The following is a 24,741-nucleotide window of genomic DNA, read 5'->3' as shown; positions in this document are numbered from 1 at the left end:
GTGCCCGGTGGGAAGAGGCTTTCTGGCCCCGGTGGGAATTTCCTTTTAGCAGCATTTGCACTGGCCCCTACAACACCTCCGCCTGGCACGTGGCTGGCGCCGCCCTCCACAGGACGCCAGTTGCCCTGGGTGGTAGCTGGAGAGAGCGTCGTCTTTACCCCTTTGATTTGAATCCCACCTGACTGCTTGGGTGCCGGGTGTGGGGCTGGCTGCCAGGCACCTCATAGGGCCAGCATCCGTTGGGCCGGGAGGGGGGGGACCTGGCTCGTGGCTGGCATATCACATGGCACCCCACCTTGCCACTGCTGCCTGGCGCCCTGGGCGGTGCAGCCATTGTCCCCTGGTGAGTGTGGCCCCAGCTCTCCCCACGCCGTGCCATCGCTCAGTGCCTGCCGTCTCCCCATGCCCCTCGGGGCCTGTGCACTCAGCCCGCAGCCCTGGCTGTGCAGTGCTGGCCCTGCGTGGAGCTGGGCAGTGTCATTCTGCCAAGTGCCTCAATGAGCAGCCGTGTTAGTCTGTACCCGCCAAAAGAAAAGGCCCCGAGAACTCCCCACCGGTGGGCAGGACTCCCTTTACGTGGCCAGAAGGCAGTTCGTTCCCACCCTCCCTGTGCAGCTGCTGGCCCCAGGCCAGGGGTCAGGGGTGCCGGCACTCCAGCAAGCGACTGCCCCGCTCAGCTCCAGCGAGCCCGGGGTTTTCCTGGGGCGCGTGGGAGCTGAGCCCTCTGCCAGGCTCAGTGGCGAGCAGCGTGGCGTCAGCTCTGGGGGGTGTTGCCGCAGCACCAGGTCTGACGCAGGAGGCAGCTGCCACCTCCCCTGGCACTGCCGGCTGTGCCCAGCCTGGGGAGCGAACAGGGTGGGGGGTGTTGCCGCAGCCTGGGAGAGCATTGGGGGAGCATCCAAACTGAGTGCTGCATTGCAGGGGAGCAGCTGCTGGTTGCACGGGGGGCAGATATCACTCCTCTTCCGGAGCCAGGCGCGGGAGCTGGGCTGGGGGCTCTGAGCCCCTCCCGCGCTCCGCTGGGGGGCGCCGCTTTGGGAGCCTCCGCGGCCTCGTGACCGCGGCCTCTTGTGCTGCGAAGGTGCTGAGCCCCTGCATCCCCAGCCCAGCCCCCAGCTGCTTATTCCTGGGCTGGTAATAGGAGCACGGCGGGAGCTTCAGGAGCGGCGCCTGGCAGCGCTAGGCCCATCGTTCTCGGGGACCTGGCTCCTGCAGAGCCTGCCCCTCGGCCCCAGACCTCCCCTGCTTGGCCCGGGGCAGCGTCGCACCCAGCCCCATGGCAGGTGTGCTGGGAGCCCCCCTGGAGCCCAGGGCACTGGGGGCACCACAGCCTGGCAGAGGCGATCCCTCTCGCTCTCTCTCCTGGCTTTGCCGAGCAGACGAGCCTCCTTCAGCAGAAGCCAGAGTGCTGACTTATGTGCGATTAGCCGCCGCGCAGGGCTGATCTGCCAGTGCTTGTTACCAGCTCAGTGCCTAATCCCGCAGTGTAAAGGGCCTTCCGCTAACAAGCAGCCGCGCTGCCGGATCCCTGTCTCCAGCAGCTCCGCAGCTGATCTGTTTTCCTGAGGCAGAATCTCTTCCACCCCCTGCCCCACCACCCACTCGCCCCGCTGCTGGCGTGGTCTCTCCTTCCACTCACTTGTTCCCCAGCCAGGGGGGTGCAGAGCCGAATGGGGGGAGTGTGGAGCTCAGGGCCTGGCTCAGGTTCTGTCCCCGGCTCTGGGGAGGGAGTGGAGTCTGGTGGGATGGAGCAGGGGGGTTGGAAGCAGGACTCCTGGGTTCTATCCCCCGCTCCGGGTGGGGAATGGAGTCTGGTGGGTTGGAGCAGGGGGGTTGGGAGCAGGACTCCTGGGTTCTATCCCCCGCTCCAGGTGGGGAATGGGGTCTGGTGGGTTGGAGCAGAGGGGTTGGGAGCAGGACTCCTGGGTTCCGTACCACCGACTCGCTACGCGGTGTCAGGCACATGACTCCTCTGTGCCTGTTTCGTCACCGTGGGATCCCACAGCTTTGCACATGAGGTTTATTCTGTGCTGAGGCACAGTGCTCTCCCTGGAGCCGCTGGCAGGGGGACATTAGCCCAGCCAGCCCCACCCCGGCACAGCACTCTCCACCCGTCTGGCAGACCCGGGCACCAGGCGCCTCGTGCGGCTCATGGCTGTTCTCAGTGGCAGGTGGGAAGATGAGTGTGGAGGGCTCATGGTGCCCAGCAAACCTCCGGGGGAGAGATACGCCACTGGGCAAAGAGGGTGCCGTTAGCCCAGCCTCCTGGCTGTGCGGTGACCCAGCGCTGGCATCGCCCCCCCGGCTTCCCCCTTCCAGCTAGTGCTGTGTCCAGCCCAGGGCGTGTGGGGAGCCCTGTGGGGCGCTGAGCCCAGGAGCTGCACTGGGCAATGTTGCAAGCAGGTGAGAGCATCAGGGCAGAGACCAGGCCTCTCCTTTCTGCTCAGTGCCCGCAGGGTTACCTGCAGGCCGAGTTGCACTGACTCCAGTGGGACGCAAGCATGTGCCCAGCTGCAGCAGAAGGGGCGCGGGACGGGGCTGGGACCCAGCCTGGGCCAGGCATGAGGATGGGGGCAGGGCAGGCCAGTTGGTGCCCAGGGGCCTTCTGCATTGACAGCACCCCCAGGGTACCTGGTGCAGCCCGGTGCAGCCCCACTCTCTGGTCTTGCCTTGCCTGAGCCCAGCGTATTGCTCCGGGCGTGGTGGGAAACGGGGGCGTTTCTCAGGGCTGCGTGGAAGCGTTCGGTACTCGCTCCAGGACTGCCCAGCAATGCCTCTGGCCGGCGCCCGCCGTGGGCAGCGGGGGTGCTACCGAGCGATGGCTCTTCCTGCAGAGCCTTGTTTGGTATTAACCAAAATATTCGGCTGCCTACGTCCCACCCCCGCAGGGGCTCCCCCAGCCCAGCGTTACATAATCGGCGCCTGGCTGGCCCCGTGTCTCTGCTGGCAGCCTCTGGTACACAGGAGCCAGCACTGATGAGGTTGCAGGGGTCGCGGAGTGAATCTCTCCTGATGGGGTATTATTAGCATTTCAATTTATTTACACGTTTTGCTGGAGCACAAAACACCCATTGAGAAGTTACATCTCATTATCAGAGCCATCCAGCGAGCAGCAGGAGCAGGGTTATCGCAGCCGTTTAGAGCGGTGAGGAGAAAATAACCCACTCGGATAGAGCTGAGCCGAGCAGCCAGCTGGTTCCGGAGCTGGGGGCAGCATCCGTGGGGTGGAGCACCAGAGCCCTCTCCCTCCCTAGGGCTGGCACCGCCAGGACAGCACCAGTGCACCCTGCTGCCTGCTCTGCCAGTGTGTCCCCTGCCCTGGGGAGATGGGCCATGCAGCTGGCACCCCTCTGTTGGCACTGGTCTCTGCACAGCCGCTCCATGGCTGCTGCTGGGCTCTGAGACCCCAAGGGACACAGCCTTGTTTTCTGCCCATCTCCCCCGGGTTTGGTGACACCCCGTGCAGGGCTGTGGCCACACAGCTCTCTGAGCCTGGGGTCACTGCTGAATGCCCGGCCCGGGACAGGCAAGTTCCCAGAAGCTTTTGCAGGTGGCTGAGTCCCGTGGGGCCACTCGGGGCCCGGTGACAAAGGGGAATCTGCATTGGCAGGCTGTGTTCATGAGCATGCCAGGCAAGGGGGCTGGGGGCATCACTTCCCCATAGATCCCACCCCCTGGAGTGGGGAGCCATTGCAGACAGCAGTTAATGAGCCGGTGTAGGGCTTGGGCTGGAGTGCTAATCCCCTATTAAAACCTAAAAGGGATTCTGGCGCCCTTCAGTATAAACTCATTAACTTTTATGGTATAATAAATGGATCCTATTAAAAAATAATTCCAGTCGTGCTGGGTGCAAGTTAACCTCTTAGAACTTCTGCAACGAGGCATATTTCTCCCTGCTCAGGCGGGGAGGTGGGGAGCAGGGCCTCTCCCGTCCACTACTGTGCAGTGAGGCTCCTCTGGAGCTTTGGGGACACGCCCGTAGGGCCGCCTGCCGGCCCCAGGGGCACGTCCCCCCCCGTCCTGGAGGCTGCAGATCGGGGCTTCCTTCAGCTGCTACCCAGCCCTGCTCTACTTGCATGTGGTGCTGGGGGCCAGCGTGCCAGCAGGTGGCCTCCGGACACCTGGGTTCATAGGGGGCCTTGCCATGGGTAAGGAGAACACCTGGTGCCATCCAGTGGGTTAATGATAAAGTAGGAAGGGACGTAAATCTGGCTGTACCAGGGCAGGAAATGGCCCTGCACCGGCTGCTCCTCATGTCTCCTCTGACAGAACTGGCTGTGTCAGGGCCGGGGCTGGGCGGGGCTGGCGAGTCCTGTGATTCCCAGAAGTCCCTGGAATAACAAATGAAAACGGGGACCTGGGGGGATCTTGACGCGCCCTGGCCTAGGGAGACGTTCTCCACAGCCAGCATCTCCTGCAAGCCCTGGGTGCTGTGGGTTGAGGGGCGTTAGCTGGGGTGAGGGAGAGTGGGATTAAGATAGCAGGAGGTGCTGAAGGACAGCATTGGGCGGGGGGGCCTGGGGCTGTGATAGTGGGGATGGGGCTGTGGGTCAGGAGTAAGGGGCACATGCAAAGCTTCGGGGCGGGGAGCCTTTTGCTGGCAGCCCCCACCCACGCTCTGAGCACCAAATTCAGCAGGACTCAGGAACTGGAGCAGTAACCTTTTCCCCAATCTTTGAAGCTCAAGCCTCTTCCTAGTCCCTGCAACGTGGCAGTCACCTGGGGATTCATCCTTGAAGGGCCCTGCCCTTGGTAGCGTTCAGTGTAATTACCTGCTAATCGGCAGTATCGTGTCATCAGTGCGCAGCTTTAGCGCTCCGCCAGGGCGTGTCCTGTGCGCTAACGTGGCCTGTCTTGGCGCTCGCACTGCCGCCGGCAGACACGAGCAAGGGGGCACCTGAGCCTGTGGCAGGGCCCTCGGGACATGGCTGATCCCCGCTGGGCACGTCCTTGGATCTCTCCGTCCCACCTAGGGATGCCCTCCCCAGGAGCTGAACTCTGCTGCAGCCGTTAGCTGGCCTCTCCTGCTCCCCTCTGGCACGTGGCACAATGGCCCCCCGCCACGCCCACCCTGGTGTGCATCTGCCGCGTCCCTGGTGCTGCCAGGCCTGAGGGAGCTGCGCTGGGCAGCGAGGGGGACAGGAAGTGGTGAAGGCTGCCTGCTCACTCTGGCCTGGGGGTGAAGGGTGCGGGAGCTCCCCCCGACGTGGCGCCAGGAGCTCCCAGCACCAGCGTTAGCTCCTCTAGCAAGCCTCTTCATCCTCCCGGAGTTGGTGTTCGACGCTCCCGTCCGGTGTTAACACCCTCACTGGCGTGCCTCGGTCACTGCCCCGCACCAGGGGCCTGAGCGCCACAGCGCGCCCCCCTGCATCCCTACTGCCGCCCTGAGCAGGGCAGCTGCACTCCCCTGCCGGCTCCGAACGACCCAACCCAGGCGGGCCCAAGGGGCAGGCGAGAGATCGCTGAAGACGGGGCCTGAGGCCTGGCGAGGGCCCATCTCACCCCGAGCCGCTGGCCCTGCGTGAGAGGGGCCGGGCTGACCTGGGGCCCAGGCAGACAGTGCAATGTGGTTGCGACCCCCTTTAGCGTGTGAGGAATGCCCTTCCTGTTGGGAAAATCAAGTGTTCTCCACTCCCCAAAGCAATCTCCCTGCTTGTCTGGAAAGAGGAAACAATTCAGCCACCGTTTACGTAGGCCCTACAATAAGTCTAGTGTTGGGTGCTCTCCAGGCAGCACTGGTGTCGCCAGTGACCACACGGCTGAGCTGTGATGTCTTCTGTAATGGGGGAAGGGGCATTCTGAGAGCTCTGCCCCCCCACCCCCGGGAAGGTGGGGCAGGGCATGTGTGGGAGCCGTCCCCAGGAAATGGGGTCACACGGCAGCTCTTGGGGCACAAGCGGTGGTGGGGAGGAGACGCAGGGAGAGCGAATTCGCCAGGGAGCCATGTTCAATGGCTCATTAGGACTGATGAAAGCCTTTTCTCATTTAGTCTAAATACTTTAAATGGCTTCACACATAGGTTATTTGCATAGCTTAGGAGATAATGTGCAGGGAGGGCCGCTAATGAGGCTGCGGTGCTGGCAGGAGGGGAGCGCGCCTGCCACAGAGCCGTACGGGCTGCCCTGCCCACCCTGTGGCTGGCCCAGAGCGCAGGCCTGCTCGCCTAATGTCCCAGCTCCTGGAGTCAGGTGACGGGGGGAAACCTCGGCTGGCATTTCAGAAAAGAGTGCGTTTCCAGCCCTAGTGCTGGGGGACAGCTGCTGGGAACAGGCCTTGAGGCACCAACTCAGGAGCAAAGAACCAGATGTGGTTAGAATTAAAATCTCATGACATCAGGGCCTAGCTCAGGATCTGTGCAGGTGGGGGCTGGGGATGCCGGGTAGGAGCAGAGGGCAGGTCAGCCCATTAAGAGCCCCAGCTGCTGGAATAGGCTATTTGAAGACGTGGGCATATTTTGGGGAGGGCAGGGGGCGTTGACCCCCCCAACTGCAAGCGTTGGGCAGGTGTGGAATTTGCTTCCCCCATGTGTGGCCCCATTGGCCTGACTGGAGCTGCCCCCGCAAATATAGAAGTCAAATGAGGCCTATGCTTGAAGGCCGCTGCTCCCCTGGGGCTCCTCTGGAGGGGTCAGAGGGGAGCGAGGTAGAAAGCCCTGTGTGAAGTGTTGGCCCAGCTGCGTTCCAGCGGCCCAGAGCTGTATGTGTGTCCGTGTGTCCCAGTCTGTGTCGGAGTCCACCGAGCTGCACCAGACTCAGCTCTACCCACAACAGATGCCCTGGACATCAAGCCGGAGGGTGGCTGGGCTGTGGCGGGGGCTGCGAGCGAGCAGGAGGGCAGTGGGGCCATGGCGGGGCCTGGGAGTGAGCAGGGGGGCAGCGGGACCATGGCGGGGCTGGGAGCGAGCAGGAGGGTGGCGGGGCTGGGAGCGAGCAGGAGGGTGGCCATGGTGGGGCTGGGAGTGAGCAGGAGGGTGGTGGGGCTGCGAGTGAGCAGGAGGGCGGTGGGGCCGTGGCAGGGCTGGGAGCGAGCAGGAGGGCGGTGCGGCTGTGTCGGGGCTGGGAGCGGGCAGGAGGGTGGCAGGGCCGTGGCAGGGCTGGGAGCGAGCAGGAGGGCGGCGGGGCCATGGTGGGGGCTGGGAGTGAGCAGGAGGGCGGCGGGGCCGTGGCGGGGCTGGGAGCGAGCAGGAGGGTGGCCATGGTGGGGCTGGGAGTGAGCAGGAGGGTGGCGGGGCTGGGAGCGGGCAGGAGGGCAGTGGGGCCGTGGCAGGGCTGGGAGCGAGCAGGAGGGCGGCGCGGCCCTGGCGGGGGCTGGGAGCATGCAGGAGGGCGGCAGGGCTGTGGTGGGGGCTGGGAGCGAGCAGGAGGGCGGCGGGGCTGTGGCGGGGGCTGGGAGCGAGCAGGAGGGCGGTGGGGCCATGGTGGGGGCTGCATGCAGTCAGGTAGCACCCCCAAGTTATTTGCCAGTGCATTTGTTAGCTCCCGGGCGGTGGGGCCATGGCGGGGGCTGGGAGCGAGCAGGAGGGTGGCGGGGCCGTGGCGGGGGCTGGGAGCGAGCAGGAGGGTGGCGGGGCCGTGGCGGGGGCTGGGAGCGGGCAGGAAGACGGCGGGGCCGTGGCGGGGGCTGCAGGCAGTCAGGTAACACCCCCAAGTTGGCTCCACATTCTGGCAGGCACAGGCGTGAGTGCATCCCGCTCCGGCACCGGTGGGCAGCAGGAGGGAGGGTCTCACTGCTGCCATTAGATGTAGGTCTCCGCTCGGAGGCTGGGCCAGTGCATTTGTTAGCTCCTGGGCCCAGCCCCAGCTGTGACATGGGCTGCTTCACACTCCCCTGCCTGCAGGCTGCAGGCCCCTCTCCAGAGCAGCCTGCCTGGCATCCGACTTTCCCGGCACTGGCGTCTCCGTGGCCCCCTGTGCTGCCCGGCAGGTCCTTGGGATGGGGGGATTCTCTCTCACACCCCTCCCAGCACAGGTCAGCAGGCCCCAGGCTCCCCGTGGGGACACTCAACCCTGGGGCCATCCCAGCACGGGCACGGCACTCTCTTCTCTCTCTCCACCTGCGCTGGGCACGCCCTGTGCTCCCTCTGCCTGCAGCGGTGAGGCTCGCCCCAGGCCGGGGTGAGGAGCAGGACCCTTGGGAGAGGAGTTCCTGCCCCAGGCTGGGGGTTGGGCTGCAGAGCTCTGCCCCGCCTTGCCCGGCTGCAGGGCCGCTGGCTGCACTTTGGGGTTGGCCCTGCCCCCCCTCTGGAGGTCCCGGGGGCCCGACCTGTAGTGGGTTCGACAGGCAGGACTCAGCCCCTACAGGGCCCCCAGCTGTTGTGTAGTGATGCACTGGACTTGATCCTACCAGGCACTGAAGCTGGGAGTAGGGGGAACCTCATGGCCCATGAGCAGCCACTGGGTCAGGGGAGCTCCGGCTGAGCCAGTCTCAGCTGGGAGTCACCTCTGGTTGCCCTGGGCGGGCTGTGCTGGGCTGGTCTTGGCCGGGAGCCCCCTCCGTAAGCCAGTCGTGCTCTTCTGCCCCTCTTTGCTCTAACCTTCAGCACAGCAGGGCGGGTGGGGGATGGGAAACACCCGTGCCCCTCAAAGTGAAACAAGCTGCAGCGTCCCATCCATTAGCACGTGTTGCATTGCTGGGCATGCCCCCCCGGAGCAGCCACATGCAGGGTAAGGGCCCCGTAATGCTGGCCAGAAGCACCATCTCCCCAGAGCCGTGGCAGCGCCCATCGGCCGCGTGGCAGGGCTGCTGAGCCAGCTGCCAATTGCACAGTCAATGATGTTCCGGCTCCAGCTCTCTTTACCCAAGAACACACGTCCCCCGATAAAGTCGTCAGCTTTATCGAAAGCGATTGGCGCCTCCTCTTAGATACCGTTCTGCCTCGCTGCTCCCGCTCCTCTGCCGGCTGCCAGCCCCTCCTCGCAGGAAATGGTGAGGGGGTCTTCACAGTGCCCCTGCCTTGCCTGTGTGGGGAAGGGGCTGGCTCGCAGCTGGGCTTGTCTCAGTCACGGGGGTCAGCTCAGTTCCCGTCCCTGGCCCCTGCAGCTGGCCTGGCACGGTAAGGCCTGGAGCCTGTCTTGGGTAGGAGAAGGAGTGGGGTGGGCGCAGTTCTGGGGCAGTTACTCAGCTGCCTGTCCTCTGTTGCCAGTGTCCTGGCCCCTCCATTCTCCAGGTCCGGGCTCAGGACACCAGCCCCATGTAGGGCCCCCAGCCTGGCTGCGCGATGGAGCTGCTTGCTGTGTCCCCGCACCAGGGCGATAGTTTGGGTCTGCAGGATACTGGTGCCAGGGCTAAGGGCTGAGCACCCGAGGGCCCCTGGCACCATTGCAATGTGTGGGGCACTGGCTTTGGCTGGCCCAGCTTCAGAGACCAGGCTGGGCAGGGCACACGGCCAGCAGGAGAGTGAATTCTGGGGAGCCTTCAGGAGCCTCACCTGGGGCCTGCTCGCGGGGGGAGCTGAGATCCAGGCTCCTGCCGGGCTCCAGCTGCCCAGGAAAGGGGTGCGCTGTCTCTTAGAGAAGCTGGGGCCTTTGGTGTTCCCAGCAGGGCTCCAGTTCCCCGCCCCAGGGCCCTGGGCACAGTGCAGAGGCCAGTAGCTCAGTTTGTTCTGAGGTCGGCGGCCCAGGGCGTGTGGTGTTGAAGCCATGACTGCAGGCAGGAGCAGGGCAGTGCAGGGCCTTTTGGTGGCCGGGGGGGCAGCTCTGCAGACCCCCCCCCCATGCCTCTGGGAAGGGGAGCAGCGAGGCAGAACAGTATCTAAGAAGAGGCGCCAATCGCTTTCGATAAAGCTGACGACTTTATCGGAGGACGTGTGTTCTTGGGTAAAGAGAGCTGGAGCCAGAACATCATTGACTCTGCCATCGGGCGCTGCTCTGAGGGCGCTGCGCTGGGGGGGACCTGTCCCCCTCCGCACATGGCGTCTGTCCCCCCACAAGCTTGGCGGAGGCTTGTGGCTGTCGGCAGCTGCTGAGGGAATTGGCAGCTGGTCTGAGAGCAGCACCCAGGCCAGCCTGGGGGCCTGGAGGGCTCAGGGTGCTGCCTCAGGTGGCAGCCAGCGTCCTGGGGGTCTCCTGCTGGCGGGGCGGGGGTGTTCTGAGCATTTGGGTGCCTCCGAAGCACCAGCCGCCACCCTGTGACTTGCCACGATTGAGCCCTTTGGGGGTGGTGGGGCACGATGCCAAGGTTCATATTGCCAGGCCTCTGACGGCCCAGCTCCCCGCCCCTCCCTAGCCCCTTCCCTCTTGGCCACCCCTGTTCTCAGCCACCTCTCTCCTCCTTCCAGACTTTGCCTCGGAGGAGCCAAACGTGGTGGGCCAGAGGGCAGCGGGGAGCTCTGAGGCTGAGGGGGACCAGACGGTGCCCCCCACTCCGGACGAGCTGGAGGGCAAGGTCCACTTTGTCACCACGGCCCCCACGCTGACGCTGCTCAACCATCACCCGCTGCTGGAGGAGTTCCTGCACGAGGCCCTGGTGAAGAAGGACTATCTGAGGCAGGTGCCCTTTCTCACATGGGGCCTGCGGGGGCCAGGCCCGGTCCTGCCCGACGTGCCAGGGCGGATCACCCAGACCCCCAGGGCCAACCTGCCAAACCAAGATGACCTTCCGGTGTTTTCTGACCTGACTACATCCCTCACGGTGCCAGCCACAGCCCCTGTGACCATGACCAGCCCCACGGCCCTAGTGGGAGAGAAGGCCAAGGCCAGAGACGCGGAGAGGACCCCAGAAATGGTCAAGCCGGCGTTCACTGAGGAGCTGCTGACCACGGCTGCAGGCCGCGTGGCCCCATGGGCAGAGCCCCAGCCAGCTGGCCCAGAGACCAACTCCGCCTCTGTCCTCACGGAGCCTCCCATCACCCCCACGCCTGCCATCTCCCAAGCTGCCCTGACCAACCCAGGTCAAGCCACCACCGACATGGTGGTCAGCAACACCACAACCGCCATCACCCCCACAGCCTGGTTTGTCTCGCCACAGGTGCCCGGCCCAGCGCTGCCACGGGCCAAGGAGCCCGAGCCAGAGGCTGCCGTCACAGCCACGGTTTCTGGGGACGACGAGGAAACCACCACAACCACCATCATCACCACGACTACCATCACCACGGTGCAGGTACCAGGTGAGGGCACTCCCACCCTAGCGGTGACCAGGGGCACCAGGCCAGGCCGCCTGCTAACGCGGGGGTGGGAGTGGCCGCAGGGTCTTCGGAGAGAGCTGGACCCGCTTTTGGGGTGAGGCTAAAAGGGGGCTGTTGGCAGTGGGCCGTCCGCGCAGGGCAGTCGCGATACGTTGGCGACACAAGGGAAGCCGAGGAAGAGTTGGGCACAGGTCTGACGGGCGGCATCGTTCCACGCCCAGCGCGTGGCAGGCGCACAGCAAGTGTGTCACCACATGGCGGGGAGATGGTCACGGGCTGCCGGAGACACCAGCTGCCTCGGTTGGGAGCCGGCTCCCACGGGGACTGGGCTGGAGGGCACCCATAGGCTGAGCTGGCGAGCACCCTGTTGCAGCAGCCAGGACAGCTGCTGTCCAGGTATGGAACGGCTCTAAGGATCGAGCTCAGCTGCTTTGACCTCTCCGCCAGGAACACTCATCCCCCAGGTTCCCAGGGTGCGCGGCCCAGTGGGAGGGGGCTTCTGTTGCTGTGGCGTGCAGCCCCTCCTGGGGTGGGGGGCCTGTGGCCGTGGCCCCACCAGGAAGGGGGCACTGGGAGCTGTACTGGAGATGGGCCCCACAGCAAAGCAGGGTTAGACGGGACCTGTGCCCGGTCCACGCTAGCGCCCCCGCCTTTGCACCCCTGCTAGAGCTGGGCCCAGTGTAGACGCACTCTAGATGGAGGCCAGTTTAGCCCATGGCCTCTGGCCCAGCGCAACAGTGTGAGTGTGAAATGGGGCATGATGGCAGCAAACCCAGAAGCCGGGGGCTTGTCCTGGGAAAACTCTTATCTAAGGAGATGGGGCTGGTGCGGGAGAGAGGGTACAGGCTGCTTCTGGCCCTTGGTGGGGTACTGGGGATGAGGCTAACCAGGGGTTCCACTTCCCTGGCTGGGGGTGAAACCATGAGCCACCCTCTCATCAGCACCAGGTGTCCCAGAGACCGGGCTAGCAAGAGGAGGGGGTGAGGATGCTAGACCCTGTCTGGGAGAGGAGGGGTGCAATAGGCTGGCGGGGCTGGGAGCAGGCGTGAAGCCTGTCTGATCCCATGGTTTCCTCTTGTCCCCAGCTCCGTGCAACTGGAACCTCACTGGCCCCGAGGGTTCCTTGGAGTCTCCAGAGCCGGTCAGTTCTCCCTATGACAGCCTGGACTGCACTTACACAATCTCCGGATACCCCGGCTACGGCGTGGAGATCAAGGTCGGTAACGTGGGCTCCTGAATGCCGCATCACCAGCTGGGGCAGCCGGTGGGGGACCCTGCAGCCCCCAAGTCCCTGAGTGGGGAAGAACACCCACGGGCTCGAGGCCGGGCCATGCAGGGGACGGGAGGGGTTTCTGGGCCGTGTGCGTCTCATGGCGCGAATGGAATCCTAGCGAAGTGCCTGCAAACCGCCAACCCCCCAACCCCGACCGCCGCCTGTCGCCCCCCTGAGTCTTGTGCTGGGAGCGCCCCAGCGGAGCCCGCGCTGAGCACCCTGCAGCTCTCCTCCCCCACAACAGATGGCACTGGTGGTACCGGGCAACACTCAATATGCAAATCTTTCTGCGCAAAGCATGCTGGGCCTTCCTCCTTACTACCTGGCAGGGGGCATCTCCAGCTGTGGGACAGGGAATTGGGCCATGGTGCCAGGTTGGAGGGGCAGGGCAGGCCCTGCTGTGGCTGCAGGAGTGAGTAGCATGGGCACCACTGCAGGAACCATGGTCACCCAAGGCTGTGTGGGTGGATGGAGTATGGGCACTCTGGACCTGGAGCCCCGCCTTCCCCTGAGGGCCTGGCCTGGCAGTCCCCTCCCTCTGGCACAGCCCTCTCGACTGCGGCCCCCGGGCCCCGCGCTGCCCCCTCTCGGTGGACTCTCATCCAGTTGACACCCCGCGGGTTCTGCTTAGCTGCCATTTCCTCCATCTTCAGGCATTATGCCACCTTGTGTCCCTTTTGGCCACAGTCATTACATTTCAGGTCCCTCAAGTCCCACCAGGGGAGTCGGCCCACCCCGGCATTCCCGGGCACCCCTGAGTTGGGCTTCCTAAAGTCCCACCTTGGAGAGGGCTCTGGGTGACTCCCCTTCTGAGTCCCTGATGTGGGTCTCCCTCTTGCCCCCGATCTGCTGTCAACAAACTCTTCTGCCAGTGCCCCCGTACTGCGCAGATCTTTGGGCTTCCGGTCCACTAACCACATCTTAAGATCTGGAGGGCAGATGTCGCACCGCTGCTCCAACCCCACCAGGTTATACACGTCCTGTGCGATCGTGGCCCCTGTTCCCTTCCCCCACTTGAGGAGATATTCCCCCAGCAGGTTGGCGACCTCCTTGTAGGCGACGCCTGAGGTCTTGCGTACACCCCAGAATCGTTTCCTGTACGCCTCGGGGGTCAGTTCGAACTTCTGCAGCAAAGCCTGTTAGAACAGGTCATAGTCCCCGTCTCAATACCATCCCTTGGGCTGAATGCCTCTACGGCCGTGGGACCAGCAGGGGGGTCGGACAGCGGAGCCTGTCTGCAGGGTCGGTCTGTTTCAGCTCACTAGCCTTCTCAAAGGCTATGAGATAGGCATCAATAGCCCCCCCCTCCTTAAACCGGGGCAGCAGTTTGGTGTCTAGATTCCCCACAACACTGGCATCTCGGGCCCTTCCCCACTTATCCCCCGGCAGGCCCTCTTAGCCCGCCGCTCCTCCAACGCCAACTGGTGCGTCCGCTGTTCCGCACGGTCCTCTTGTTCTCTCTTTCTGTCTGCCAGCCTCCACTCCTCCAGCTCCAGCTCCTTCGCTTTCAGCACCAGCTCCAGTCTCCGCAGCTCCTCCAGGGAGGAATCCGACTGGGGTCCCCCTGCGCTGCCTGGGGAGTCGGGTCTGATAGGTTCCCGGTTGCTACCCAGACTGCCCCCACGGCTATTCTCCGGCTCTCCGGGCACCCCAGGAGCCCCCCTGGGGTCTGGAGCCTGTTCCTCAGACTGGTCATTCTCTACAAGCTGAGCCATCAGCTGCTCCTTAGTAAGCCTCCCCACGCTCAGCCCTCTCTCCCTGCGCAGACATGCCAGGTCCCTCGGACAGAGCTGGTTATAGGCCATTTCCAGGCCGGTCCCTTTCAATACCCTTGTTCTATCGCTGGCAGCCACTCACTGCCAGGCGCCTGTGGTCGCAGCCCTCCGTCTACAGGGTGCATCCGCGAGCCACCCTCTGCTACCACGTTGTCACGGACTTGGCCCATGCGGTCCGTAGGGGGTGCCCCTTTCAGTGCGACAGCCCTTCTCCCAGGGGTCCACTCTCTCTCGGGGTTCAGCCCCTCCACCTCCTGGAGCCACACCTCTCTGAGCCTTAGCACACCCGTTTCTCGCCATGGGCCCCCACAGGGAGTCCACTCACTCTGGCCCCCCGGGGCCTCCACCCCCACCCCTCCCCGAAGGGGATGATGCAACCCTGTTCTCTAGACCGGAGCGACTCTCAGCCAGTGTAAAACAGGAGGGTTTATTGAGCGTTGAACACAGCACAGGAAACTCTCAGGGCCTTAGGCCTGGCCTCCCCCAGCACAGCATATCCAAGTCTCCCCTGCATCCAGGTGGCCTCTGCCTGCTCCCTCCCTCCAGCCCAGAGCCCCCCTGCTTCCCAGCTGGGCATCTGATAGCACCGGCTCCAAGCCCCGCCTCTGTCCATTGTCTTCTCTGCAGGTAAACAGGGTCATCTACAGGGTCGCCTGGGCCCCTTCTCCTTTCTTCGCAGCCCATTGTCCTCCCACTGGCCAGACCCAGCTGGGCCTCCTGAGCTGGGCCTCCGGGTCACCAGGTCACCTGGCTGGGGTCTCCATTCTCCGCGCCAGTGGTTGGGGTCCCAAGTTCCCTCTCCGGTCCTCTGTAATAACAAACTCCCTCTCCCATCACGTTGTTAAACCCATAGCACCCAGGGAAACTGAGTCACACTGTCTCTGCATGCAAACCCTAGGAAAACCAAGAAAATCCCCCATAGGAAACAAGGAAAAGCAAGAAACTCCCCCACTCCGTCACAAGGCCGTTACGCCGCCGCAGTGCTGTGGAATGGAAATAGCAGCAAAGGCCAGCCCTGCTCTGATGGGGTCTGTGGTGGGCCCATGGCCCAGCACTCCAGGACTTTCTCTCTTGGCTACGCAGAACCACCTGGGAGGGAAACGCTGGCTGACGAGCAGGAAGGGACTCCCCAGGGGGAAGAGCAGGGGACCTGGGGTGCAATTGAGGAGCCCGTCCAGCTGCAGGGGGGCTGGAAATGCCACTGAGGAGCAAACCCAACCCTCTACCGAGGGGCATGTGAATGCTGAAAGGGCAGCAGCTGTGCTGCAGAATGTCAAATCAATGCACGTGGTATCTGGCGACATTTGAACAATGTGCCCCAGCCCCCAGCCAGTCCCTCTCCTGGGGCCTAATTAGACCTCGGCAACAGCAGAGCCTTCAAACTCCATATTAATAAATAAATAACCCCGCCGCCTCCACCAGCCGCACAGGCTCCATCCATTGAGGCAGGGTGGGTGCCGCGCCGGCTGGCCAGGCTGAGTGGGCAGGGTGGCAGCACCCGGAGGAGAACAAGGCAGGCTCTGCTTGCCCGGGGCTGGGCATTGTGGGCCTGTGTCACGCTCCAGCTCTAAGCCAAGCTCTGGTTTCACATCCCCCAGACCCAGGCTGGGTTGGCCCACGACCAGCCAGCATTCTGAGGGGCTGGGGAGGGAGATCAACCCACGGTCTGGCCCTGGCCCGTTATGGCAGGGTGAGCCCAGCGCAGCACTGGGGCTAGCTACGGGTTGGGAAGCTGATCGCCATGGAGCCAAGCAAGGAGTTTCCCACCTCCCCGTGGTTCTCCATCCCGCCACAGTTTAACAGACCGGCAAGGAGCTCGGCACGGTGCTGGCCCGCACGCGGCTGCCCAAACCCCTGCCACCCGGCAGGTACCTCACAGTAATTAGCATCACAGGGTGAGAATGTGCGTACCGGCACTGCTCTCCATTACCGTGTAGCGTTGCTTAATTAACATCATTAATATCCAATCACCTCCTAATGAGACAAGGCAACAGCTTGGGGTTTCTCAGGATAAGTGATGATGTCGTCGCAGCAGAGAGCTGCCGGGAGCCAGGCCTCGGGGATGGACACTAAGGACTGGGGGCTGGTCCTTGAAATGTGTGTGCCGGGCTACATGGCTGCCCCCCAGCCACAGGGCCTTGGGGCTTTCCATGGCTACTGACGGGACCCCTACTCCCCAGCCACCTGCGCCCCATCCCCAGGCCCTACTGGGGGGGGAGTCCCAAACGGGCGGGGGTTGTTATATTTTATAACGATCCATTAAAATATAAACTGTAGCCAGGAAACCTCAAGGTTAAACCTTCCCAGGATTCCCAGCAAGCTGGGAGCCCGAGCCCCCACCCCTGTGAGTGTGCGGATGCCCGCTCACCTCCAGCAGCAAGCGAGCAGCTCAGAGCTGGGCCGGGTGAGACTTAGGATGCCTGGGTTTAATTCCTAGCTCTGGGAGACCTTGGCTGAGTCTCTCTGAGCTGTGGTGCCTCCCTGTAAAGCAGGGGTGATCCTGACTCCCAGAGCAGGGGGCGTGAGGCTTAGAGACTGTGGCCATGGGGCTATGGGGGTACGCGGAGTGGGCATGTGGCACAGAAGAGGGGCAGTGGGGACCGCTCTGCTCTCGCTGCTGGCTGGAACAGCTGCAGATGTAAAGGCCCAGGGATGCTGAAACCAGTAAAGGGAGAGTGGGGCAGTTACCTGCGTTCGCTCGGACGAGGCCGGAGGCGGTACGGCTCCACCTGTGTCTGCCCCAAAGCTTGCCTATGTGTCTGGCGGATTGGCTGCTGCCCAGGGCCCCTGTCCAGGTCACCGCCCACCCCAGCTGGAGTTTCTGAATTTGCAGAACAATCACGGGAGAGAACTCCATTTCCTCGCCTGTGCTGGGCAATCTGTCTGCATTTCCACACTGCATGGCTGAGTGGCAGCCATGACCGCGCCCGCCGCGGGAATCCATGGTTGCTCTAAGTGAATGCGATGCAGCTTGACTGAGAGCGCTGGGCAGGGCCCGGTCTGTTCTGCCTGGGAGGGCAGCCACGTTCTCGTTCTCTTGGGAGGACCGGGGCCGCCTTAGCCCTTGGAACTGGGATGGGGAGGTGCACGGAGACGCGACGGGATCGCACTGGCCCAGAGGCAGCTATGAAACCTAGGCTGAAGCTCTCTGTGCCCTCTGTGTGCCCTGCCCCCAAAGGTGGGCAGCCGCTTGCGGGGAAGGCATCACATGCACTAAACCAGCATGAGTTTGTGCCCTGGCCTGCACCCAGCTCCCATTGCATAAACCAGCTTCCAGCTGTCCTCCCATCCAGGCCACCTCTGCACCAAACGGTGCCCAGCATGATCCAGACCGGTGTGAAAGCAGTTCAGTTAAAGCTGGGCTTAGCCTGTTGTGGGAACACCCCATGTGGGTGGGCTGCAGGCTCTAGCCCGGTAGCAGCCCCCTGGGGCCGGGGGGCGAGCTGCTCCGCTTTGACTGCTGCTGAGTCACGTGGCACTTGCACGGCACCGCTGGGGTTGGCAAGCAAGAGCCCTGCAGCAACCTGCAGACGCGCAGCCAAACCCAGCCTGGCCTGCGGCTGCAGCATCCTACCACGGAACCCTCTCCTGGGCTCCTCTCGTTGCTGCTGAGAGTGTGTGCATGGGGGAGTGTGTATGAGTGTGCGTGGGGGGGATCTATGAGTATGTGTGTTTGCGTGTGCATGGGGGTTTATGAGTATGCGTGTGCCCCTGCCTGGGGGGTCTCTGCGTGTGTGTGCACACGGGGGAGGGGGTGTATGCGTGGTGCCCATGCATGGGGGAGTGTCTGTGTGCTGTGTGGATCCTGCTGGAGGCTCCCTGCTCCGCTAGCTCGGTGGCTGGGCCCCTCTCTCCAGCTGGCTGCGTCTCTTCGCCATCTGGAGCTCGTTGTGCTGGCGGTTCTCCATCTCCTGCTGGCCGGGATCCATCGGGCCGTGCCCAGAGCCTCTTCCCCGGTTCCCATTGGCTCTCGAGCCTGCCTGTTAAGGCCAAGGGAGTGAATGTGCATGCCCGCCATGAGCCGTGTGAGGCTGACACGTGCCATTCCCAGGGCTCCCTTCCTGCCTGGCATCTGAGCTGCTGCCCGCAGAGCCCCCTATACCTGGGAGCACCTGCGGGGGCTCCTCTGGGCTCTGCCCGCCCTCTGCCCTGCATGCTGGCTGTGGGGTCCCCTGTACTGCTGGCCCCAGCAGCCGTTGTCCCTGGCTGCAGGCACCAGCTCCACTCCCGACCTTGGCCTCCCTGGGGTTCCAGTCTCTGGTGCTGCTGCCCCAGGAACCAGTGTCGGAGCTGTGGTTTGCACCCGGGCAGCTCTCCCTGCTTTCACTGGGCCCGTGCAAATGGTGTCTCCACAAGGGGTTTGCAGCGAGCGGGTACCATCTGTGACCCGTACCTGCCTCGCATGTGGGCACCATTGCAGCCCCAGTGCCTGCCCTCTCCCAGGGCGAGGCCCAGCACGAGCCACTGCGTGTTTTGTCTTCAGGAGCTGCATGCGGTGGCTGCGCCGGGTGCAGGCCGTTCCGTGCCCCAGGGGATGGGCCCCGCGGCCTCGGCAGCCCGCAGAAGGGACTGGAACCGCTGTGCCCCCTTCCAGGGGTGGCCTGGAGTCTCCAGAGGGACAAGCCGCCCTCCTGTCCCTCCAGCCACACCCCTGGGCCTGGGGCGCCTAGCAGTTCCCTTTGGGTCCTGTCCCTTCACCCCTCCCCCAGCTGCCATGTTGGCTTAGGCCCCAAACGGGGAGATCCAGGATCTGCCCCCGCAGTAGCTAACCCCGCCTTCTCAGGACAATGTCTGGAGCCAGTCCCCAAGGGTTTCCTGGAGGGGCAGGGTAATGGAGGGGCCCATAGTGCTGCCCCCTTGCGTGGCCAAGCAGAGGGAGCCCTCGGAGGCCGGGGCCCCACGTGCTGGCAGAGCTCGCAGCTCCAAAGCTCTCGGCTGGGACAGCCGCCAGTTACCATGGCAATGGAGCGAGGGCATATTGCCACTGAACGGCTGCTTGGGGGAGCTGGCCCGTGTGCCCCTGGGGAAGCTAATGGCAGCGTGGGCAGCACCAGCCAGGGAGCAGCACCCACGTCCTCCTGGCCAGGGTCTACTGCGGCAACAGGGCCATGACGGGGCCTAGCCAGGGCTAGGCCAGCTCCAGCCCTGCCTGCGGGGGGTTGGGAGAAACAGCCTGGGGGTGGCATGGCCCAGCGTGGAGCGGGATCCAGGGGGTTAGAGTGGGGGTGGGGGGACCGGGAGCCAGGACTCCTGGGTTCTGTCCCCAGCTCTGCTTCTGCCTGACACTGTGTGGCCTTGGTGAGTCCCTGGCCTCTGTGCACTGGGATGGTGGTGCTGACCCTCTGGTGGGGCAGGAGGCCCCAGAGGTCTCCAGCACTCTGAGACCCCTCAATTAAAGACGGCTCTGTCTCTCCCCACCCCCCCAGGGCCACGTGGCAGGGCCGTTCTGTCCTGGCTCCCTGCCAGGCATCTCTCTGGCCCGTAAGCCCTGGGATTCACTCGCCGTGCTGCCACGGGTCTCTGCCCCAGCGCTGCCGTGGACACCGATGGCTCTTCTCAATCACGGGAGCTTCACCACGGTGCCGCTGGAGTGTAGCCCTCTGACCTGGCCCAGTCAGAGCCCAGTGTCGGGGCCGGGGCCCGCTCAGCATCGGAGCAGGGCACAGCGGGCGGCTCTCCTGCGGGCTCTGCCCCCTGCCCACGGGCCCGGTTCCAGCCCGCGCAGGGGCAGCACGCCGAGCGCTGCCTGTCCAAGGCATCTCCCAGCACCGAGATTTTCGGGGCTGCTAAGTATGTTTGAAAGCTGCTGCTGCCATTGGCCCTGGGCAGACCGGCCTCACCGCTCGCTTACTGACTGTGGGAAAAGGTGCTGAGAGAGACGTGCCCGCCTGGCACTGGGGCTCTGGGGGGCAGCGGGGGTGGGGGGGGTGTCGGGGGAGGATCTGGGTGGGGATAGGCACATCCCCTTCCAGAAGAGGAGACAAGCCCCCTGGGCGTGAGCGCCGGCCCCTCTTGGGGGCTGTCTGGGTGACTGCCCACCCCGTGGAGCTGGCAGGCCTGGCGCAGGAGAGCTGTGTTCTGTCTCTGGAGCCCGGCAGGTGTGGGGCGGCTGGCCAGGTGACTCCTCCCAGGCTCTCAGATTTAGCTGGGGTGGGGGGGCAAGCCAGCCCCCTGCTGTGCCAGTCGCCCGGGCGGGACCAGGGGAAAGGCCAACGGGGGAGGTGCCCCTGCTCTGCCCTTGGGCCAAGCACATGGGCTGGCTATAACTTGATGCCCCACTGACAATGCCCCTTCCTCCCACAGGTCCTGAACATCAGCCTGTCAGAAGGGGAGACGGTCACCATGGAGACCTTTGGGGGCGCGGAGCCTGTCGTCCTGGCCAACGAGTCCTTCCTCATGAGGGGCCAGGTGATCCGCAGCCCGACCAACCGGGTCAGCGTGCGGTTCCAGAGCCCCCAGCCCGCCAGCCCCGGCACCTTCCACTTCCGCTTCCAAGGTACGGGCACGGCTTGCGGTGCCCTGCGGAGCCACGGTCCCTGTGCCGTCCTGCCCCCCACACGTGCCAGCCAGACATGGCCCCGCCCTTGGTGCCCTCCTGCAGCCAGAGGGCCCGTCGTGCTCGCCTCGTCACTTGGTGGGGCGCAGCAGGTCATTCAGAGCTCTGATGCTGCAGCAGAGCTGGGGGGCATGATGTGGTGCCCTGCGCCCTAGACCCAGTGCCCCACGAGGCAGCCCCACCCCGGGAGAGGAGTGCTGCCCCACAGCAGTGTGGGGGCTGCTCCCAGGAGCTGATGGGCCTGGCAGGTTTGGGAAGGGGACTGGCAGTCAGTGTCCGGTGGCTTGTAGCTAAGAATCCTTTGTCTCCAGGCCATGTGCTGGGGCCAGAGGCCACCTGGCTTAGCAATGGGGCCAAGCATGCCCCTGTCCCTGGCGAAAGGGGCCCTGGCAGCTGAGGCTGGGGAGGGGCCCTTTCCCCTCCCATGGAGCCAACCTAGAGTCCCTTTGTAATATGGGCACACTGGACATGTAGCACGGCACCCCCCCGTGGGCGCGTGTCTGCACAGAGCACAGCCTGGCATCCCACCTGGACCCTTTGCACTTCACCTTGGCTGGGAGCGGCCAGGCAAGCTCTGGCTAAGTGTGGTCATATACACCCCCACACCTGTCCCTCTCAGAGCCCCCTCCTCCTCCGAGGCCACCATGTCACCCCTCTCCCCCCATAGCCTGGGGCAACAGCATCTCCCTCCCAGGATTTGTGGAGTTAGGCTCAGCCCTGGGTCAGAGCGCGCACCCATCTCGCCCCTGTGCCCAGTGCACAGCATGGCACCATCCTGCCAAGAGTGTGTCCGCAGGGCGGCCCCGCCCACTCCCCTGCAGGTGAACCCCTGTTTCCCTGGCACAGCTGCAGCCAGCCAGGGCCAATTAGCCTGTTTAAAGCTCTGGAATTGCTGGCGGAGTTAATCTGCGACATCGCCAGGTTAAACGGGCACCAACCAGAGAGACGCGCTAATGGAGAGATAATTGGTGTGAGCAATTACGGGCTCATTTAACATAATTACCGGCAAAGTTAGGCCCCTTGTCGCTGATAGCAGGGCGGAGCCGCTCCTCCCGCACGGCGCCCACGTGCAACAGGGCCAGCCGAGGGACGTGCCTCCGGGGAGCCTCCTGTGGGGCTCTGCAAAGGCGGTTGTTGGCGGGGGGAGCCAGCCACACACCTACAGGCTAGCCTGGATCTCAGGGACTTTCTCCCCTGCTCCCCACCCCAGGCTTGGAGCCCGGCAGTGCCACTATCCTGCCCTGAGCTTCTGTCTCCTCCCTCGCCCTGACCCCTCTGCCTGCAGTGCCCACATCGAGCCCGCAGTGTGAATCCCACCCCACACACCATATGCAGCCTCCTCGTCCCCAGCCTCAGCAATGCTCCCAGCCCACCAGCTGCTCCGTGTCTTGCCCCCGCCTGGCTGATGGCAGAGGTGGGCCGTAGAGCCTGAGGGAGCCAGCGCTGAGGCAGCCGATGAGGTGGGAGGCTCCAAGGAACATGGGCTGAAGACTTACCAGGGGTTCCCGTCTGGAGGGCCAAGGGGCCACTGACATGGTGCCCTGGCCTGGCTGGTTGCCACGCGGGGGCCTAAGGGAGGAGCTTGAGGGCTCTCGGCTCTGGCGCTCACGTCACAATCCCCTGACTGCCCCCTCGCTGCAGGCTGGCGCTGAGGCCGTGGCCAAGGGAGCGCAGAGGGGTCGTGCCCTTCAGCACCAGGCTCCCGGCACCTCTCACCAGAGCAGCGTTCCCATGGGGGTGCCACCCCGCAGCCCTCCTGGAGCTGGACCCCAGCAGCAGGGATGAGTCAAATGTGCCAGCATTGGCTGGGGGACGAGGGCAGTCATGGGGTAGGCCGTGGGGCATTGCAGGACAGAGGGGTGGGAGGAGGGTAGGGAAGGCTTGGGGCAGAGTCTCTGCTGTTTGAGCTCAGCCCCCCAAGAGCAGCCAGCCCCCAGGCGGAGATGCTGTAGTGTCATGGGGTTGTAGCTGTGGTCACGCAGGAGTCACGCAGGTGGCTCTTTCTCTGGGTTCAGGCAGAGGAAATGCTGGGGCGGCACGACAGGGGCAGGGTCTGGCAGAGGGGGGGTGCTGGAGTCCAGACCCCTGGGACGTGAAGCTTGTTGGATCTGGGGGGAGCCCAGGGCTGGGCTATCAGGGGGCTGCGGGTCGGGACTGAGGGGCACTGGCGGAGCTCGGTGGGTTTCGGGGATGGGGGAGCCCAGGGCTAGGCTATCAGGGGGCTGCGGGTCAGGACTGAGGGGCGCTGGCGGAGCTCGGTGGGTTTTGGGGATGGGGGTGCCCAGGGCTGGGCTATCAGGGGGTTGCGGGTCAGGACTGAGGGGCGCTGGCGGAGCTCGGTGGGTTTCGGGGATGGGGGTGCCCAGGGCTGGGCTATCAGGGGGCTGCGGGTCGGGACTGAGGGGCGCTGGCGGAGCTCGGTGGGTTCTGGGATGGGGGAGCCCAGGGCTGGGCTATCAGGGGGCTGAGGGTCGGGATTGAGGGGTGCTGGCGGAGCTCGGTGGGTTTCGGGGATGGGGGAGCCCAGGGCTAGGCTATCAGGGGGCTGCGGGTCAGGACTGAGGGGCGCTGGCGGAGCTCGGTGGGTTTCGGGGATGGGGGTGCCCAGGGCTGGGCTATCAGGGGGTTGCGGTCGGGATTGAGGGGCGCTGGCGGAGCTCGGTGGGTTTCGGGGATGGGGAAGCCCAGGGCTGGGCTATCAGGGGGCTGCGGGTCGGGACTGAGGGGCGCTGGCAGAGCTCGGTGGGTTTCGGGGATGGGGGAGCCCATGGCTGGGCTATCAGGGGGCTGCGGGTCAGGACTGAGGGGCGCTGGCAGAGCTCGGTGGGTTTCGGGGATGGGGGGAGCCCAGGGTTGGGCTATCAGGGGGTTGCGGGTCGGGATTAAGGGGCGCTGGCGGAGCTCGGTGGGTTTCGGGGATGGGGGTGCCCAGGGCTGGGCTATCAGGGGGTTGCGGGTCGGGATTGAGGGGCGCTGGTGGAGCTCGGTGGGTTTCGGGGATGGGGGAGCCCAGGGCTAGGCTATCAGGGGGCTGCGGGTCAGGACTGAGGGGTGCTGGCGGAGCTCGGTGGGTTTCAGGGATGGGGGGAGCCCAGGGCTGGGCTATCAGGGGGCTGCGGGTCAGGACTGAGGGGCGCTGGCGGAGCTCGGTGGGTTTCGGGGATGGGGGAGCCCAGGGCTGGGCTATCAGGGGGCTGCGGGTCAGGACTGAGGGGCGCTGGCGGAGCTCGGTGGGTTTCGGAGATGGGGGAGCCCAGGGCTGGGCTATCAGGGGCTGAGGGTCGGGACTGAGGGGCGCTGGCGGAGCTCGGTGGGTTTCGGGGATGGGGGAGCCCAGGGCTGGGCTATCAGGGGGCTGCGGGTCGGGATTGAGGGGCGCTAGCAGAGCTCGGTGGGTTTCGGGGATGGGGGAGCCCATGGCTGGGCTATCAGGGGGCTGCGGGTCAGGACTGAGGGGCGCTGGCAGAGCTCAGTGGGTTTCGGGGATGGGGGAGCCCAGGGCTGGGCTATCAGGGGGCTGCAGGTCAGGACTGAGGGGCGCTGGCGGAGCTCAGTGGGTTTCGGGGATGGGGGAGCCCAGGGCTGGGCTATCAGGGGGCTGAGGGTCAGGATTGAGGGGCGCTGGCGGAGCTCGGTGGGTTTCGGGGATGGGGGAGCCCAGGGCTGGGCTATCAGGGGGCTGCGGGTCAGGACTGAGGGGCGCTGGCGGAGCTCGGTGGGTTTCGGGGATGGGGGAGCCCAGGGCTGGGCTATCAGGGGGCTGAGGGTCAGGATTGAGGGGCGCTGGCGGAGCTCGGTGGGTTTCGGGGATGGGGGGTGCCTGCTTTCCCATTTCCCATGGTCCTTTGTCTCCTTAACCTGCCCAAGGTCCCTCAGCAAAGCAATACCTCCAAGGGGCGCTCAGCACTGGGCTGGGGGGTCTCTGTCTGCACCAGAATCTCCTGGGAGGGATGTGCTGCCCCCCCGACCTGCCCTCACTCACCAACATGCCTGGTGCCGCCCTGACGCTATTAAT

General features: G+C 64.8%; 1 protein-coding gene across 1 annotated transcript in view; it reads left to right on the top strand.

Moving 5' to 3' along the window:
* The first annotated feature begins 7,493 nt into the window (after positions 1-7,493).
* Positions 7,494-24,741, top strand: part of SEZ6 (seizure related 6 homolog) — a 34,641-nt gene continuing 17,393 nt past the window's right edge. The window contains exons 1-5 of the mRNA XM_077836922.1: positions 7,494-7,634; positions 9,040-9,052; positions 10,277-11,104; positions 12,208-12,338; positions 20,474-20,666. Of these exons, the coding sequence (XP_077693048.1) occupies positions 7,494-7,634; positions 9,040-9,052; positions 10,277-11,104; positions 12,208-12,338; positions 20,474-20,666 (1,306 nt within the window). The remainder of the gene's footprint in view (positions 7,635-9,039; positions 9,053-10,276; positions 11,105-12,207; positions 12,339-20,473; positions 20,667-24,741) is intronic.

The sequence above is a fragment of the Eretmochelys imbricata genome, chromosome 17 (genome assembly GCF_965152235.1).
Source record: "Eretmochelys imbricata isolate rEreImb1 chromosome 17, rEreImb1.hap1, whole genome shotgun sequence".
NCBI lineage: Eukaryota > Metazoa > Chordata > Testudines > Cheloniidae > Eretmochelys > Eretmochelys imbricata.
The sequence above is the reverse complement of the archived record's forward strand: the minus strand, read 5'-3'. Positions and strand labels throughout refer to the sequence as shown.